The following is a 15,398-nucleotide window of genomic DNA, read 5'->3' as shown; positions in this document are numbered from 1 at the left end:
ACCACACCACTCCAGGGCCAGGACGCAGCCAGGCCTCGCGTCAGGGCTCTTCCATCACGTGAGCCAATCAATTCCCTCTCCGTTTCGACTATTTTGAGTTGAGTTTCTATCATGGAAGAGTCCCGAGTGACCCATTTCTCTACCCACACGTGCTGAATGCTTTGGGCAACAGAACGATGGACCAGCAGAGTCCCCACTGGTGAGATGCTCCTATGATCGTCTCTAATGCCGAACGAATATCCAAACCGGGGATCGGCACCTCTTCACCTTCTGCGGCCTCGCTGGGATGCTGCGCAGCCCCTGAGACTGGGCGGGGCCACACGCCAGCTCTAGCCCCTGAGCTGGGAGGAAGGATGCAGGTCATTTCTGGGCCTTTCTTTGTGCTGGGGGGAAGCGGCCGGCAATACTCCGGTGACAACTGCCATATGTGACCATAGTGAGCAGAGCCGCCCCCAGCCCACATGGATGTGTACTGAGAGCAGGAAGCAAAGCTTTCTGTTTTAAGCCAGTGAGATTCCAGAACTATCTGTCACCAGGGCAAGCCTGGCTGACACACCCCAAAAGCAGTAGTGAGAAGGAAGAAACAGACAACAGACGATATAAAATAAGGAGCAGTCTGTCATACAGAGTGAAGTAAGTCAGAAAGAGAAAAACAAATACCGTATGCTAACACATATATATGGAATCTAAGAAAAAAAAAAGGGTCATGAAGAACCTAGGGGTAAGATGGGAATAAAGACACAGACCTACTAGAGCATGGACTTGAGGATATGGGGAGGGGAAAGGGTAAGCTGGGACAAAGTGAGAGAGGGGCATGGACATATATACACTACCAAACGTAAAACAGATAGCTAGTGGGAAGCAGCCGCGTAGCACAGGGAGATCAGCTCGGTGCTTTGTGACCGCCTGGAGGGGTGGGACAGGGAGGGTGGGAGGGAGACGCAAGAGGGAAGAGATATGGGGACATATGTATATGTATAACTGATTCACTTTGTTATAAAGCAGAAACTAACACACCATTGTAAAGCAATTATACTCCAATAAAGATGTTAAAAAAAAACACACAATCAGTTGTTAAATTTAAAAAATAAAACTCCTTTTCCCAAATAAAAAATAAATAATAAATAAAATAAAATAAAAAATAAAGAGCAGCACCTACCAAGGCCAGGAGATGCGGAAAGGAGGCTCTGCAGGGAAGAGACATCTGAGCCGGGCTTTAAGGATGAGGGCAAGGGCCCACGTGAAAGGGCAAGAAGAGTTTAGTGTATTTTTTAACGTGGGGATACTTTAAAACACTTCTATATTCTAGGTAAAAGCAAACAGAAGTTGAGCCCAACAGTTGAGGCAGTAAGAACACTAAAGATCAAAACGTGTGAGAGTCCACGCTGCACCTAGAAGAAAACTGCAGACCCTTAAGTGAGATCATTCCTAAGCAGATAAATGGAAAAAATGCTAAGCACTCAACTTTTTGTAAACTTTTTAAAAATTAAGAGGATGGACTTGATAAAAGCATATAAAATTAAATTTTCATTAAGTTAATTAAAATTAAAGATACAGTTAGAAACAAAAACAAAGAACGGGAGAACCAATAAGTAAAACCAACAGCTAGTTCTTTGAAGAGAATGACGAAGTGAAGAAACCTTGGCTAAGCCTGACCAAGAAAGGGAGAGATTCACCAAAATATTAGGCATGAGAAAGGGAACCTAATCATAGATACTTTCAAAAAGAAACAACCGGCCCAGAATGGAGTCACTTGTCACTTGTACTAAGCCAGTGTCACCGAACCATGGCTTGGTACCTTACCTAACTGCACTTTCAATATTCCCCAGGAAAGTGGTCTTAACTGGCCAGTTTGGAATTTTCTGGTTGGCACCAATGAGGTAACAGCCACGTGGACCCCTTCCATCCCCCAGAGGAAGATGAGGTAGCCCGCTTTTTCCTTACCCCCTCCCCCACCTCCTGCCTATAAACGTCTTCCTTTTTGTTCAGCTCCTCCAAGTGAGTTTCTACTTGGTAGATGGCTAATTCATTAATTGTTCAATAAAGCCAGTTAGAGCTTTAAAATTTACTTGGCTGAATTTTTGCTATTTAATGATACAAACTAGAAGCTTTAAATTAGATACAATTTTATCCCAACATCTTTGTAAACTAAAAGAAATTGACCATTTTTCTAGAGGATATGTATCCCAAAAGGTAACACAAGATGAGATGGAAAACCTAAATAGATCAATAACCATGAACAGAAATTTAAATGGTTGTCAAAACATCCCTTCAAAAGGCACCAAGTTCCTGATGGTTTTATAGGTAAGTTTTATCAGACCTTCAAGAAACAGATGCTGCCTTTTGTTTAAACTATTTTAAAGCACAGGAAAAGGTAGCAAACACAGAAATAGCTTAAAATCTTAAGTGCCAACCTGACTGGATCACAGGGCGCCCAGATGTTTGGTTAAACATTATTCTGGGTGTGTCTGTGCGGGTGTTTCCGCATGAAATTCGAATTTGAAGGGGTGACTCAGTTTTAAAGCAGTTTGCCCTTCCCACTGTTAGGTTGGGGGGGGCGGGGGCGGGGGATGGAGGCCTCATTGAATCCATTGAGGGTCTGTATAAAACAAAAAGGTGGAGGAAGGAAGAACTAGACCCCTCCTGCCTGACCGCAGAGCTGGGTCATCAGTCTCCTGCCCTCGGCCCCCTGTTGTCAGGCCTTCAGACCCAGATGAAATCCACGCCACCGGCTGCCCTGGTTCTCAGACTTCTGGACTCAGCCTGAATTACACCACCCGCTTTCCTGGGTTCCAGCTTGCAAACAGTAGATCACGGGACTTCTCAGCCTCCGTAATTGTGTGATCCAATTTCTCATCATATATCTCTTCCCATACTGTATGTATATCTGCTTCTCTAGAGAACCCCAAGTAAACACTCATTTTACACACCTTAAATGCTCATAATACCAAAACCTGATAAAGACAACAAAAAAGAAAGGATCTATATATAAAATAGATAACTAATAAGAACCTGCTGTAGAGCACAGGGAACTCTACTCAGTGCTCTGTAATGGCCTATATAGGAAAAGAATCTAAAAAATAAGAGTGGATATACGTATATGTATAACTGATTCACTTTGCTGTACACCCAAAACTAACACAATATTGTAAATCAACTATACTCTAATAAATTTTTTTAAAAATAGAACCCACTAATATAAACAAATGCAAGTAATAATTCAATAAATAATAAGAGTGGTGTCTTAAATCAATGGGGAAAACATTAAGAATTAAATAGTATTGGGATAACTGGATAGCCATCTAGAAAAATATAAATTGGATGTAAACTAATATTTTATACAAGAATAAATTCCAAATGGATCAATGATTTAAATGTATATATAAGAAGGAAGCCCTAAAATTACTAGGAAAAAAACTTGAGAGAATTATTTGTAACCGTGGAATGTGGAAGACCTTTCTAACTAAAATATGATCTCTTAATGCTTTAAAAGAAAAGATTGAAAAAAGATGACTATGAGGGGCTTCCCTGGTGGCGCAGTGGTTAAGAATCCGCCTGCCAATGCAGGGTACACAGGTTCAATCCCTGGTCCAGGAAGATCCCACATGCCACGGAGCAACTAAGCCCGTGGGCCACAACTACTAAGCCTGCACTCTAGAGCCCATGAGCCACAACAACTGAGCCCTCATGCCACAACTGCTGAAGCCCACGTGCCTAGAGCCCATGCTCCACAACAAGAGAAGCCACCACAATGAGAAGCCCGTGCACTGCAACCAAGAGTAGCCCCGCTCGCCACAACTAGAGAAAGCCCGCACGCAGCAACGAAGACCCAACGCAGCCAAAAATAAATAAATAAATTTACAAGAAAAAAAAAAAAGATGATGACTATGAAAATTTTTGTAAACTCCTGGCAAAACCACTACAAGAAAAGTCAAAAGAAAAAAGACAAATTGAGAAAATAAACTTGCAACCTCATCACAAAGGGCTCGTTTAACATAACAAGAGCTTCTATCAATTGGTAAAGACCAGCAACCCATTAGAAAATTGGGTCATCTATTTACTACTTCCCACTTTAACATTTTTTGAACATTTAAATATATTACATTTTCAAAAGACTTAATAAAATAAAAATTAAAAAATAGAGATTACTCTGGCTACTGTTTGGGTATGTTTCAATAAAGACTATTACACATTAAAAAAAAAGAAAAAGAAAAAAAAAAAAAAGGATCTGCAAAGTATGGCCCACTGGTCAAGTTTGGCGCACGATCTGCGCTTATAAATAAATCTTTATTGGAACACATCCATACTTGTTCACTTACACATCCTCGATGGCTTTCACTGAACACCAGCAGAGATGAGTAGCCGTGGCAGAGGTCATCTGGCCCACAAAGCCTAAAATATTTCCTATCTGGCCTTAAAGTCTGCTGACCTCTGCCACAGATGAACCTCAAATATGGAAACAGAAACATAAATCCTGAACACAGGTTAATCAAATCAAGACAGGCATAACTAAGTTCCCCACATATTATTCTCTGTCTTATTCTTTAATGGACTTTAGAGCAGTTTTATATTCACAGCAACTTTGAGCAGAAAGGACAGAGAATTCCCATATACTCCCTTTTCACATAGGCACAGCTTCCCTGCTGTCAACACCCCACACCAGAGTGGGACAGTATTCTTTCTGCTACCTAAATATTTGGTGATTTATTCACTTACTGTCTCCTTTTAAAACATACCTGGCACTTCACAGACTGTCAATAGGGTTTGCTGAATGGGTAAGGGGAGGGCACGCTGAGCAAACCTATCCGAATAAACACTCCCTTACTTTCTCCCAGAATGCTAATATAAAACGGTAGAAGCAGGGCCAACACTAAGCTTTCCGGCCCAGTGGGAACCCACTTCCCTAGATGGCAACATGGGCACTGGTTTGTACCCATCAAGGACTTTGGGGTCAACAGTAGCTCTGTGCAAATACTGCATTTGCTCCTGACCTGGTGGTCGCCCTGTTTCCAGTGAGATATGGGATCTGTATTTAGTTGGGCCAATGGTTGAAAGGGGGTATGAACATGTGGCCACTGCCCACCGATGCTGCCAGCCAGCAGGATGACAAGATCAATGCAGCTGACAGCAACTGTGGAGCCTTTGCCCTGAGCCGGGCAGCCTGCGCACCCTGACAAACTTTTTTCATCTAACCCTCTCCACGACCTCTGAGGGTCTTTGCCCATTTTTCTTGTCGGTTGTTTATCTCCTTCTTACTGATCGGGAGGAGCTCTTTCTATTATCTTTCTTCCTTCTAACCTCCTCATTCTTTCCATTACTTTTTAACGGTTTTATGTATTGCAAGTATCTTTTAGTCTGAGGTTGTCTTTTTTATATACATAAATTTTTATTTATTTATTTACGGCTACGTTGGGTCTTCGTTGCTGCGGCGTGGGCTTTTTTCTAGTTGCGGCGAGCGGGGGCTACTCTTCATTGCGGTGCACGGGCTTCTCATTGCGGTGGCTTCTCTTGTTGTGGAGCACGGGCTCTAGTCACGCGGGCTTCAGTAGTTGTGGTGCGTGGGCTCAGGAGTTGTGGCTCGTGGACTCTAGAGCGCAGGCTCAGTAGTTGTGGCGCACGGGCTCAGTAGTTGTAGCGCACGGGCTTAGTTGCTCCACAGCATGTGGGATCTTCCCGGACCAGGGCTCGGACCCGTGTCCCCTGCATTGGCAGGCGGATTCTTAACCACTGTGCCACCAGGGAAGCCCAGTCCTGAGGTTTGTCTTTTAACTTTGTTTATGGAGTCTTCTCTCATAGAAAAGCTTTACATGTTAAAATTATCACGTTTCTCACTCTTCTCTTTTTGGTTTGTGCTTTATCTTGTTTAAGGAAGCCTTCCTAACCTCAAGGGCATAAAAATATTCTCCAAATTTTTTTCTAAGACTCCTCAAGTTTTGTTTTTCATATGTAGGCCTTTAATCCATCCATTTTACAGCTGAGGAAACTGAGGGACGGACACATTAAGCAACTGGTCTAAGATCACCCAGTTGGCAAGTCTGGATTCACAAACAAAACGCAATTGATTTCAAAGCCACTTACATGCTGCCATGCTGTCCGTTTCCTTTCAGAACCTGCCTTCTTCACTCAGCACACCGTTGTGAAGGTTCAGCCATAATGATGTGCAGAGCCCTATCTTGGCGTTTTCACTGCTACATAGCACCCACGGTCCAGATAAATCAGCTCATTCAGCCATCCCCCGACTGGGGCGCAGGCAGGTCATTCCCACGCTTCAGCCACTAAACACAGGCCCCGTGTCACATGAACTAGTTCCTCTCTGCAGTGGGCGTCTAGAAATGGCATTTCCCAGCTGTAGGGTATTAACTAAATACTACAAAATTGCTCTTCAAAGTGGTCGTACATCCTGCATTCCTCCCTGTGTGGTGGGAATTCCTCGCTTCCCAACTCCTCCTCAACCTACATGCTATTAGCCGGCCAGGTTTTTCCAACACGAGGGTCATGAAGTGATTTCTCATTTTAATTTGCATTTCTCTGATTGCTAGTGAAACTGAGCACTTTTGCGTACGTCGATTGGTTGTTCTGGTTTCTCCTCTGTGAATTCTCTCCTCACATCCCTTTGCCCATTTTTCTGTCCTGTTATGGACCATTCCTCATTGAATCGGAACAGCTCTTTCTATCATCTTTCTTCTTCCTGATCTTCTGATTCTAAAATTTCTACAGTTCTGTTTTGTAATCCATCCAGAATTTGTGTACACAACATGAAATTGGGATCTGATTTTCCATTTTCCACCTGGACAGCCAGTCCAGCGCTGTTAACTGACTGGTCCGCCCTTACTCTTGTGGCAGACAGAATAATGCTGCCCACCGCCCCACCAAGCGCCCACATCCTAATCCCAGCGACCTGTGAATACGCTGCGCTAACGCCACCAAGGGAACCGAGGTGGCAGATGGAATCGAGGCTGCTAATTAGCTGGCCTGGAGACACGGAGATTGTCCTGGATGGTGGAGGGGCTCCAGTGTAACCACAACAGTCCTTATGAGTGAAAGAGAGGCAGGAGTGATTAATCAGGGTCAAAGAGAGACGTAGAAATGCTATTCTGAACCTGCCTCTGAAGATGGAGGACGGGGCCAAAGGTGCCGCTGGGCCCTGGGAGCCGGCAAAGGTAATGAGGCAGATCCTCTCCCACGGCCTCTGCAGGGGCACAGCCCAGAGACCTCGACTTCAGTCTGTGAGGCCTTTGGACTGCTGATCTCCAGAACCGGATGTTACTAACTTCACGCTATTTTAAGCAACTAAGCTTATGATAATTCGTTATAACAACAGTAGGAAAGTAATATGCTCCTTATCTGTAATTTGTCATACATCACGCTTTTTATTTTGTCTTGTTATCTGTTGATCTATGTCTGTACCAACATCATACTGTACGAGTTACTATAATTTTGCCGTTAAGCTTGCAAGTCAAGAAAGGGGAAGCCTCTCTTCTTCAAAACTGCCTTGGCTATTCTTGAATATGTAATTTTTTTTTTTTTTTTTTTTTTGCGGTACGCGGGCCTCTCCCATTGCGGAGCACAGGCTCCGGACGCGCAGGCTCAGCGGCCATGGCTCACGACACCCAGCAGCTCCGGGGCATGAACCCGTGTCCCCTGCATCGGCAGGCAGACTCTCAACCACTGCGCCACCAGGGAAGCCCTGTAATTTTTTAATTTAACAAAGAGAATATATCTTAAAAGAAAATAAACACAGTACACGAGGGAGACGCCTTCTAGGCTCAGGGCACGAGCCAAGACTGAAAGTCATGAAGCGCCGACACGTTTAGTGAATCACACGCAGCACAGAGCAGCCAGGAAAACGTTCAAAACCACTGGGCGATCAGCCCTGGGGTGGATGATTTCAGTAGCCTAGAAACCATTAACAGCAGGCAAAGCCTTCTACTTCTGACCGGATTTTCCCTCCCATCTGAAACAAAAATTTTTTAACAGAATATATAAAACAAGTCTTTAAGACACTGGAATTCAGGCAGGAAAGGATCCTGAGGAACTGGAAACAAAAGAAGTAAAGCTTCCAATTGTCCTCACATCACAGTGTTGAGTGATTCTTCAGACTGCAGTGCAGGGAGGGGAACCCAGACAGTGCACAGTGGGGCCCTGATCTGAAGACCAAGCTGAGAGCCCAAGGAGACCAAGGGAGCTGGAGTTTGCAGGGCTGAACACAGACAGGAGGGGTGCACAGAGAAGGAGCTCCAGCCACTTAGAGGGTCCCTCCAGGATTCAGTAGATCACTGATGAGGAAACTACCCAAGGATGGGCAAAGAACCACCCGAAAAATTAGAAGGACCAGTTCACAGGGTTCACCCGAGGCCAGAAAGAAGCTGTCCTCACAGACTGGTAAACCTCATAATTCAGGGACATCAGGCAGAGTAACAAAAGGGGTCTTGTCACCTAGTGAGGAATAATTAGCCCTAAACTAAATGCTGATCTGGTCCCATCTAACAAATCTTAAGGGCAAGACCCAAAATGCCCAAACCGTTTCCAAAGCTCAAGAGTATTTATCAACCACAAAAATATTCAGTCCCCAAAAGGAGAAAAACTCACAATACCTGGAATCCAGTAAAAAAACGATGAGTGTAAAGAAGCAGGAAAATACAACCCAAATTAGGACAAAAATCAATCAACCAAAACTAATCCAGACCAAGATATTAGAACTGGCAAACAAAGATATCAAAGGAGGGACAAACTTTGTAACATTATCTCCAGATTTCGGTAACTTGAAACTAAACCAAGCCAAAATGAGAATTCACTCACTATCTGGGTCACTATCTGGGTCATTTCAAATAGGGAAAAATACTGGAACATTAACTGCTGGTCAGGTCTAAGAGGTCTACCTACCTCTGCCTTCTCTGGAGAGGAAGACTAAAGCATAAGCTTGTCAGTGGTTGTACAGGCATTTCCCATGTTCGAGAAGCAACAGGAAACACTGAACATGGAGGACAGAAAAAGACCCTGAGAGAACTTCTGGAGATGAAAACTACAGTATCTGTGATGAAAACTACACTGGATGGGATTCATGGCAGATCAGACACTGCAGAAGAAAAGATGAGTGAACCTGAAGGTGCAGCAATAGGAACGATCTAGGACGGGACACAGAGAGAACAGACCACAAATAGAAGTGAGGCTCGCTGCCTGATACACGCGTAACTGGGGGTCCCAAGGGGGAAGAGAGAGGAGGACAGAAGAAGGAATGATCAAAATTGTTCCAACTGTGATTTAAAAAACCCAGAGATCCAAGAAGTTCCGTGAACCCCAAGCAAAAAATCAGTTAAAGGACAATTCTGGGAAACAGAGGCAGTGGCAGACTAGGCTTTAAATCTCCTCTAAGGCCCTCATGAGAACAGACGGGGCAGCTGGGAGAGCAAACCCAAAGTCCACAGCCACACTGACAGTAGGTCGGGCCGGAGAAGTCAACAGGGTCATCCCGTCCCGGATGACCATTAGATTAGACTAGATGCTGTTTCCAGTGCCATAACTACATCAAAATTCAACACCGGAAATTTCCTTTCCAGAAAAGGTAATTATATTCTTCCCTTAACGATAGCTGTATGGGTTTCTTCTCTAAGAAAATGATCTATTCAGACATTTCTAAGGACAAGGGTAAACTGTATTTATTACTTTAAACTGGGTTTATTACGTTTCACTACTGTCCTTTTGAGTCACTTAATCAAAAACCAGAGTAATGATATTTATATCTAATCACAAAATATACATATTTTTATAATCTAGGATACTATCTTTCTTTCATACTTACATTTCTTAGAGGTTGGTACTTGTTTTATTTTTAGAATGTAACTATGAACATATGTCAAAGAAGGGAAGATAGCAGATTTAAAGAAGGGAGCAGGTTAGAAATAAGTTGACTCTGTTTAATATTTTTAACTATATATTCTATGCTTTCCATGCATTCAGCTTTATCAAATAAAATTGGAAATTTATTCTAAACTGACTCTGATGGAAAACACATGCCTACCACCCACCACTGCAAGGGATTCTAGCAGGTATTCTGGCAATTCCTCAAGTAGAAGTGGTGCTGTACATTCCAGTACCACTTATATAAGATGAGATTATTAATGTACACACGGGTGGTAAACAGCAATCCTGAGAACAGTCTGGTAAGCACAATATTCAAAACTGGAAAGAACAAAACAATTAAAACCATCAAACATACAGCCTTTCGGGGAAGAGGGAAAATACTTAATAACGTGCTTGGTCCCAAAGCACTCAACTATTAAGTTTTGGTACCTGAATATGTTTAAATATCTTGGAAAATCCTGGAAGGTCACAAAGATGGAGGCCAGTACATCAAGCTCTAGGCCAGAGAGACAAGTGTGCTGCTTCCACCAACTGTAAGATTAAATTCAGCAAGACTGGGACTTCCCTGGTGGTACATTGGTTAAGACTCCGTGCTCGCAATGCACAGGGCCTGGGATCAATCCCTGGCCAGGGAACTAGATCCCACATGCATGCCGCAACTAAGAGTTCTCATGCCACAACTAAGGAGCCTGCCTGCCGCACCTAAGACCCAGTGCAACCAAATGAATATTTTAAAAATAAACCAGTGGGGGCCTCCCTGGTGGCGCAGTGGTTGAGAGTCCGCCTGCCAATGCAGGGGACACGGGTTCGTGCCCCAGTCCAGGAAGATCCCACATGCCGCGGAGCGGCTGGGCCCGTGAGCCATGGTCACTGAGCCTGCGCTTCTGGAGCCTGTGCTCCGCAACGGGAGAGGCCACAACAGTGAGAGGCCTGCGTATCACAAAAAAAAAATAAAACAAAAATTAAAAAAAATAAATAAACCAGTAAATTCAACAAGACCAGTTTCCAAAAACTAGAATCCCAACTCATAAAAAACCACTCCCAAATGACAGATTCACTGGTGCCTTTGCACCAGCACCCAGGACCTGCTGCCCAAGAGACACTGCCCAGCCCTCCATGGACACCCAGCAGTGTCCATCAGAGTAAATCCATCTGGTTGGAGGATGGATGGACACTAAGCTCCCCTCTACAGCTTACACTTTTGTTCATTCCCTACCTTTCTGACTTTCTAAGAGCCCAACCGCCCATGATCTAGAACATTCTTTCAGCCAGCGAGATCCCTAGAAGCCGAGGGCCAAGGGCTCAATGCTCTTTCAATTCTCCTCCTAAACTCCTCCTCTTCCCGCCACAGGTGGGATTCCCCACCAGGACACAGCTACCTGTCCTTGGGAATAAACTAAGAGGCCCTGAACACAAGGTACCGGCCTCAGCAGAAGGTGTGGTGTAGCCAACGCAAAGCTGACAGCCGTGGTCACACGTGGGGACGCCACCACCCACAGGAAGGGCATCACTCTGCTGACAGCCCTCTATCCCTTTCTTAAAGCCACGCCCTGAGGTCATGGCCTCCCCACTCTCAGACTGTGCTCCAAGGGAGTAGAAAGCACTTTTGAAAGACAGCAAACTCATGGCTACATTAACAGTGCAAAATAAAGCTGGCAGTCCTTGGCTTTCAGCCAGCCTCTGATTCTTGAGCCCTGTATCTGCAGGGCACCCACATGATGTGTCCCTTTAAGGGTCACCAACAGACCTTCCCAGGCCCTCGTTCAGGGAGCTGCAAGCAACAGAGCTGACTCGTGGCTGAAGCACAAAGTGCTGGGCCACGCTTCATCACTGCCCGGTTCTACACCTCTGTATTCAGCAAAAACTCAACCGATTCAAACTAAAGCCATCTGCAGTAAGTATCTGATAAATGTTGCTGTACTGGGCACAGATGGAGCTGTGCATGAGCTAGAAGACTCAGCTCTCTACACACACTTACTTGAAGGGGAGGTGGGTGGCTTCCTGGAAGGCCGCTGCTCTGCCTTGGGGCGAATGGCGTGCTCCACGGGCGTGTCCGGGTGTCCTTCAGGGCTCAGTGAGTACTGGAACTGGACTGTCCCCGACTCCACCTGCTTCACCTACAATCGACCACAACAAGAGCAGTGATGGCCACGCTCCCTTCATCAGCACCCTTCAGTTAGAACAACTTAACCAGGAACAATTCGCCCGGCCCTAAGATGATCAATGAGAATCAGAACCCCAAGAGGCCACCATCACAAGAACACCCTCACCCAAGCAGAAATCACAACATTGCTGCTCCAGTTTCGAATGCGTTTTTTAATTAACCTATGTTATGTTGACTGTTTCCCTTTTGGTGTATAGTTCTTTGAGTTTTAACACATGTAACCACCACCACAGCCAGGGTACAGAACAGCCCCACCACCCAAAACATTCCCTCACTGCCTCCTTGTACACCGTCCCGCCAACACCCAACCCCGCAATCTACCCCTCTCTTCTGTCATATAAATAGGATCACATGCTATACAACCTTTGAGACTGGCTTCTTTCACTCCCTGCGATACTGATGAGACTCTCCCGGGCCATAGTGTGTACCCACGGCCCGTTCCTTTTTGTTGCCGAGGAGTTTTCTATTGTACGATGCACCCCAGTGTACTTATCCATTCACCCATTTAGGAACATTCGGGCTGTTTCTAGCTTGAGTGGTTATAAATAGAGCTGCTAGGAACACTGGTATACATATTTCTGTGTGACATAAGTTTTCATTCCCATAAGGTTCACTTCTCTACGAGTAGGATTGCTGGGTCATATGGTATGTGTATATTTAATTTTACAAGAAACTGCTAAACTGTGACTTGCTTCTGGACTCTATTTCATTCCATTCATCTATGTGTCAATGCCTTTACCAACAGCACTTTATCGTGATTACTGTAGCTTTAATGAAAGTCTTGAAATTGTGTAGTATGAATCCTCCAACTTTATCGTTCTTTCCAAAATTGTTTTGACTCTAATTCCTTTGCTTTTCTGTATAAACTTTAGAATATATATATATATTTTGTATATATATATATACAAAAAAATCATGTAAGGATTTTGATTGAAATTGCATTAGACCTATAGGTCAATTGGGGGAGAATTTATATCTTTACTATGTTGAAACAGTCTTCCAATCCATAAAGATGTCTCTCCACTTATTTAGGTCTTCTTTGCCTCAGCCTTTGTAAATAATGCTGGTTTTTAGATTTTGCTTTCCAACTGTTGTTAATGTAAAGACATGTGATTGATTTTTCTATCTTGACCTCCTGTTGTATCCTGCATTCTCCCTAAACTTGTTTATTCTAGGAGCTTTTGGTAAATCCCTTGAGATTTTCCACACAGAAAATCATGTTGTCTGCAGATAAGATTTGTTCCTTCCTTTCCAATCTGTATGGTTTTTAAATTTTGTTTTCTTGCTTTATTGCACTGGCTAGAACTTCCAGTACAATGTTGAATAAGATGTTGAATACTATGTATGGGCATCCTTCACTTGCTCCTGATCTACGGGGAAAAGAATTCAATCTTTCACCATTACGTGTGATGCTAACTAAAGGATTTTTGTAGATATTCTTATCAAGCTGAGGAAGTTCCTCTTTATTCCTGTTTGCTCAGTTTTTGTCATAAATGGACATTGAATTTTGTCAAATGCTTCTTCTGCATCAGTTGTTATGATCATACGTTTTTCCTTCTTTAGGCTGTGACTATGATGAATTACATATTTTTGACTTTCAAATAGAAAATAGCCTTGCATTTCTGAGATAACCCCCAACTTGGTCATGGTGTATTATTCTTTTTCCATATTGTTGGATCCAATTTGCTAATATTTTGTTGAGTATTTTGCATCTAAGTTCATGAGGCTTATGTATCCATAGTTTTCTTTTCTTGTACTGTCTTTTTCTGGTTTTGATATCAGAGTAATGCAGGTCTTGTTACACGAACTAGGAATTGCTCCTATCTATCCTACTTTCTGGAAGAGAATGTATAAAATCAGTGTTATTTTTCCTTAAAGGAAAAAATGTTTAGGACAATTTACAGTGAATAGGCCTGGATAGTTCTTTTTCAAAAGTTTTTTAACCATGAACTCATTTTCTATAAAGTTATAGGACTACTCAGATTATCTAGTTCATCTTGGGTAAGTTTTGATAGTTTGTTGTTTAAGGCAAACTGATCCATCTCATCTAAATTTTCAAGCTTATGGGCATAGAGTTGTTCACAGTATTCCCCTAATATCCTTTTTATATGTGTGTGGTCTGTAGTGGTATCCCTTCTTTCATTCCTATTATTAGTAATTTGTGTCCTCTCTTTTCTTTACTCTTTCAGTCTTGTTAAAGGTTTGTCAATTTTATTGAGCTTTTTAAAGAATCAGTTTTTTATTTCACTGGCTTTCTCTAGTTTTTCCTCTATTGTTTTTGTTTTCAGTTTTATTAGTTTCTGCTCTTATCTTTATTATTGACTTTCTTCTACCTTGCTTTAGGTTTATTTTCTTCTTCTTTTTCTAGTTTCTAAAAGTGGAAGATTAGATTATTGATTTGAGACTTTTCTCTGTTGTTATATAAGCACTTAACGCTATAAATTTCCATGTAAGCACACTTTAGCTGCACCCTATGAAAACTGATATGTTGTATTTTCATTTTTGTTCAGTTCAAAATATCTTCTATATTTTCTTGAGGCTTCCTCTCTGACTTATGGATTATTTAGAAGTGTATGAATTTCCTAGTGTTTCTAATTTTTTATGTTATCTTTGTTATTGGTTTCTAGTTTAATTCCATTATGATCACAGAATATACCTTGTGTAATTTCAGTTCTTTTAAAATTAAAGCTTGTTTTATGATCCAGGATATGGTCTATCTTGGTGAATGTTCCATGTGCACTTGAAAAGAATGTGTATCCTGCTGTTGTTGGGTGGAGCGTTCCATAAAGGTCATTTACATCCAGATGCTTAATGATATTGTTCAGTTCTATATGTTGGTGATTTTCTATCTACATGTTTATAGTTTACTCCAAGAGGAGTGTTGAAATATCCAACTACAACTGTTAATTTGTCTATTTCTGCGCTATTAGTTTTTTGCATTTTGAAGCTCTATGTTAGATGCATACACTTTCAGTATTGTATGTCTTCTTGGTGAATTGACTCTTTTATCATATGTAATATCCCTCTTAATTTCTAGCAATTTCTTTTGCTCCAAAGTCTACTTTGTCTGGTATTAATAGAGCTACTCCAGTTATCCTTTGAATAGCGTTTGCACAGAATGGTTTTCCATCCTCTTACTTTTGACCTACTACATCGTTGTATTTGAACTGAGCTCCTGGTAAACAGCATACAGTTGGACCTTGAGTTTTTATGCCACCTGACAACTTCTGTCTTGAAGTTGGTGTGTTCAGACTATTTATATGTCATGTAATTATTGGTGTGTCTGGATTCAAAACTATCATTTTACTATGATTTCTTCCCTCTGTTTTTCATTCGTTTCCCCTTTCTTGCCTTATTTTGAATTATTCCATTT

General features: G+C 42.5%; 1 protein-coding gene across 9 annotated transcripts in view; it reads right to left on the bottom strand.

Annotated features, from left to right (window-relative positions):
* The window catches only part of NPHP4 (nephrocystin 4), a 137,712-nt gene that overhangs the window by 50,481 nt on the left and 71,833 nt on the right, over window positions 1–15,398 (bottom strand). For all 9 annotated transcript variants that reach the window (XR_002648075.2, XM_022598816.2, XM_022598817.2 and 6 more), the window contains one exon: window positions 11,840–11,978. Coding sequence is in view for 8 of the 9 variants with exons in the window: in XM_022598816.2 (XP_022454524.2) it covers window positions 11,840–11,978 (139 nt within the window). In the remaining variant the exon portion in view is untranslated. The remainder of the gene's footprint in view (window positions 1–11,839; window positions 11,979–15,398) is intronic.

This window comes from Delphinapterus leucas, chromosome 1 (genome assembly GCF_059928025.1).
Source record: "Delphinapterus leucas isolate spDelLeu-1000000601 "Yukka" chromosome 1, BTC_Dleu_Yukka2, whole genome shotgun sequence".
NCBI classification, from domain to species: Eukaryota; Metazoa; Chordata; class Mammalia; order Artiodactyla; family Monodontidae; genus Delphinapterus; species Delphinapterus leucas.
This window is presented reverse-complemented; position numbering and strand designations above follow the sequence as displayed.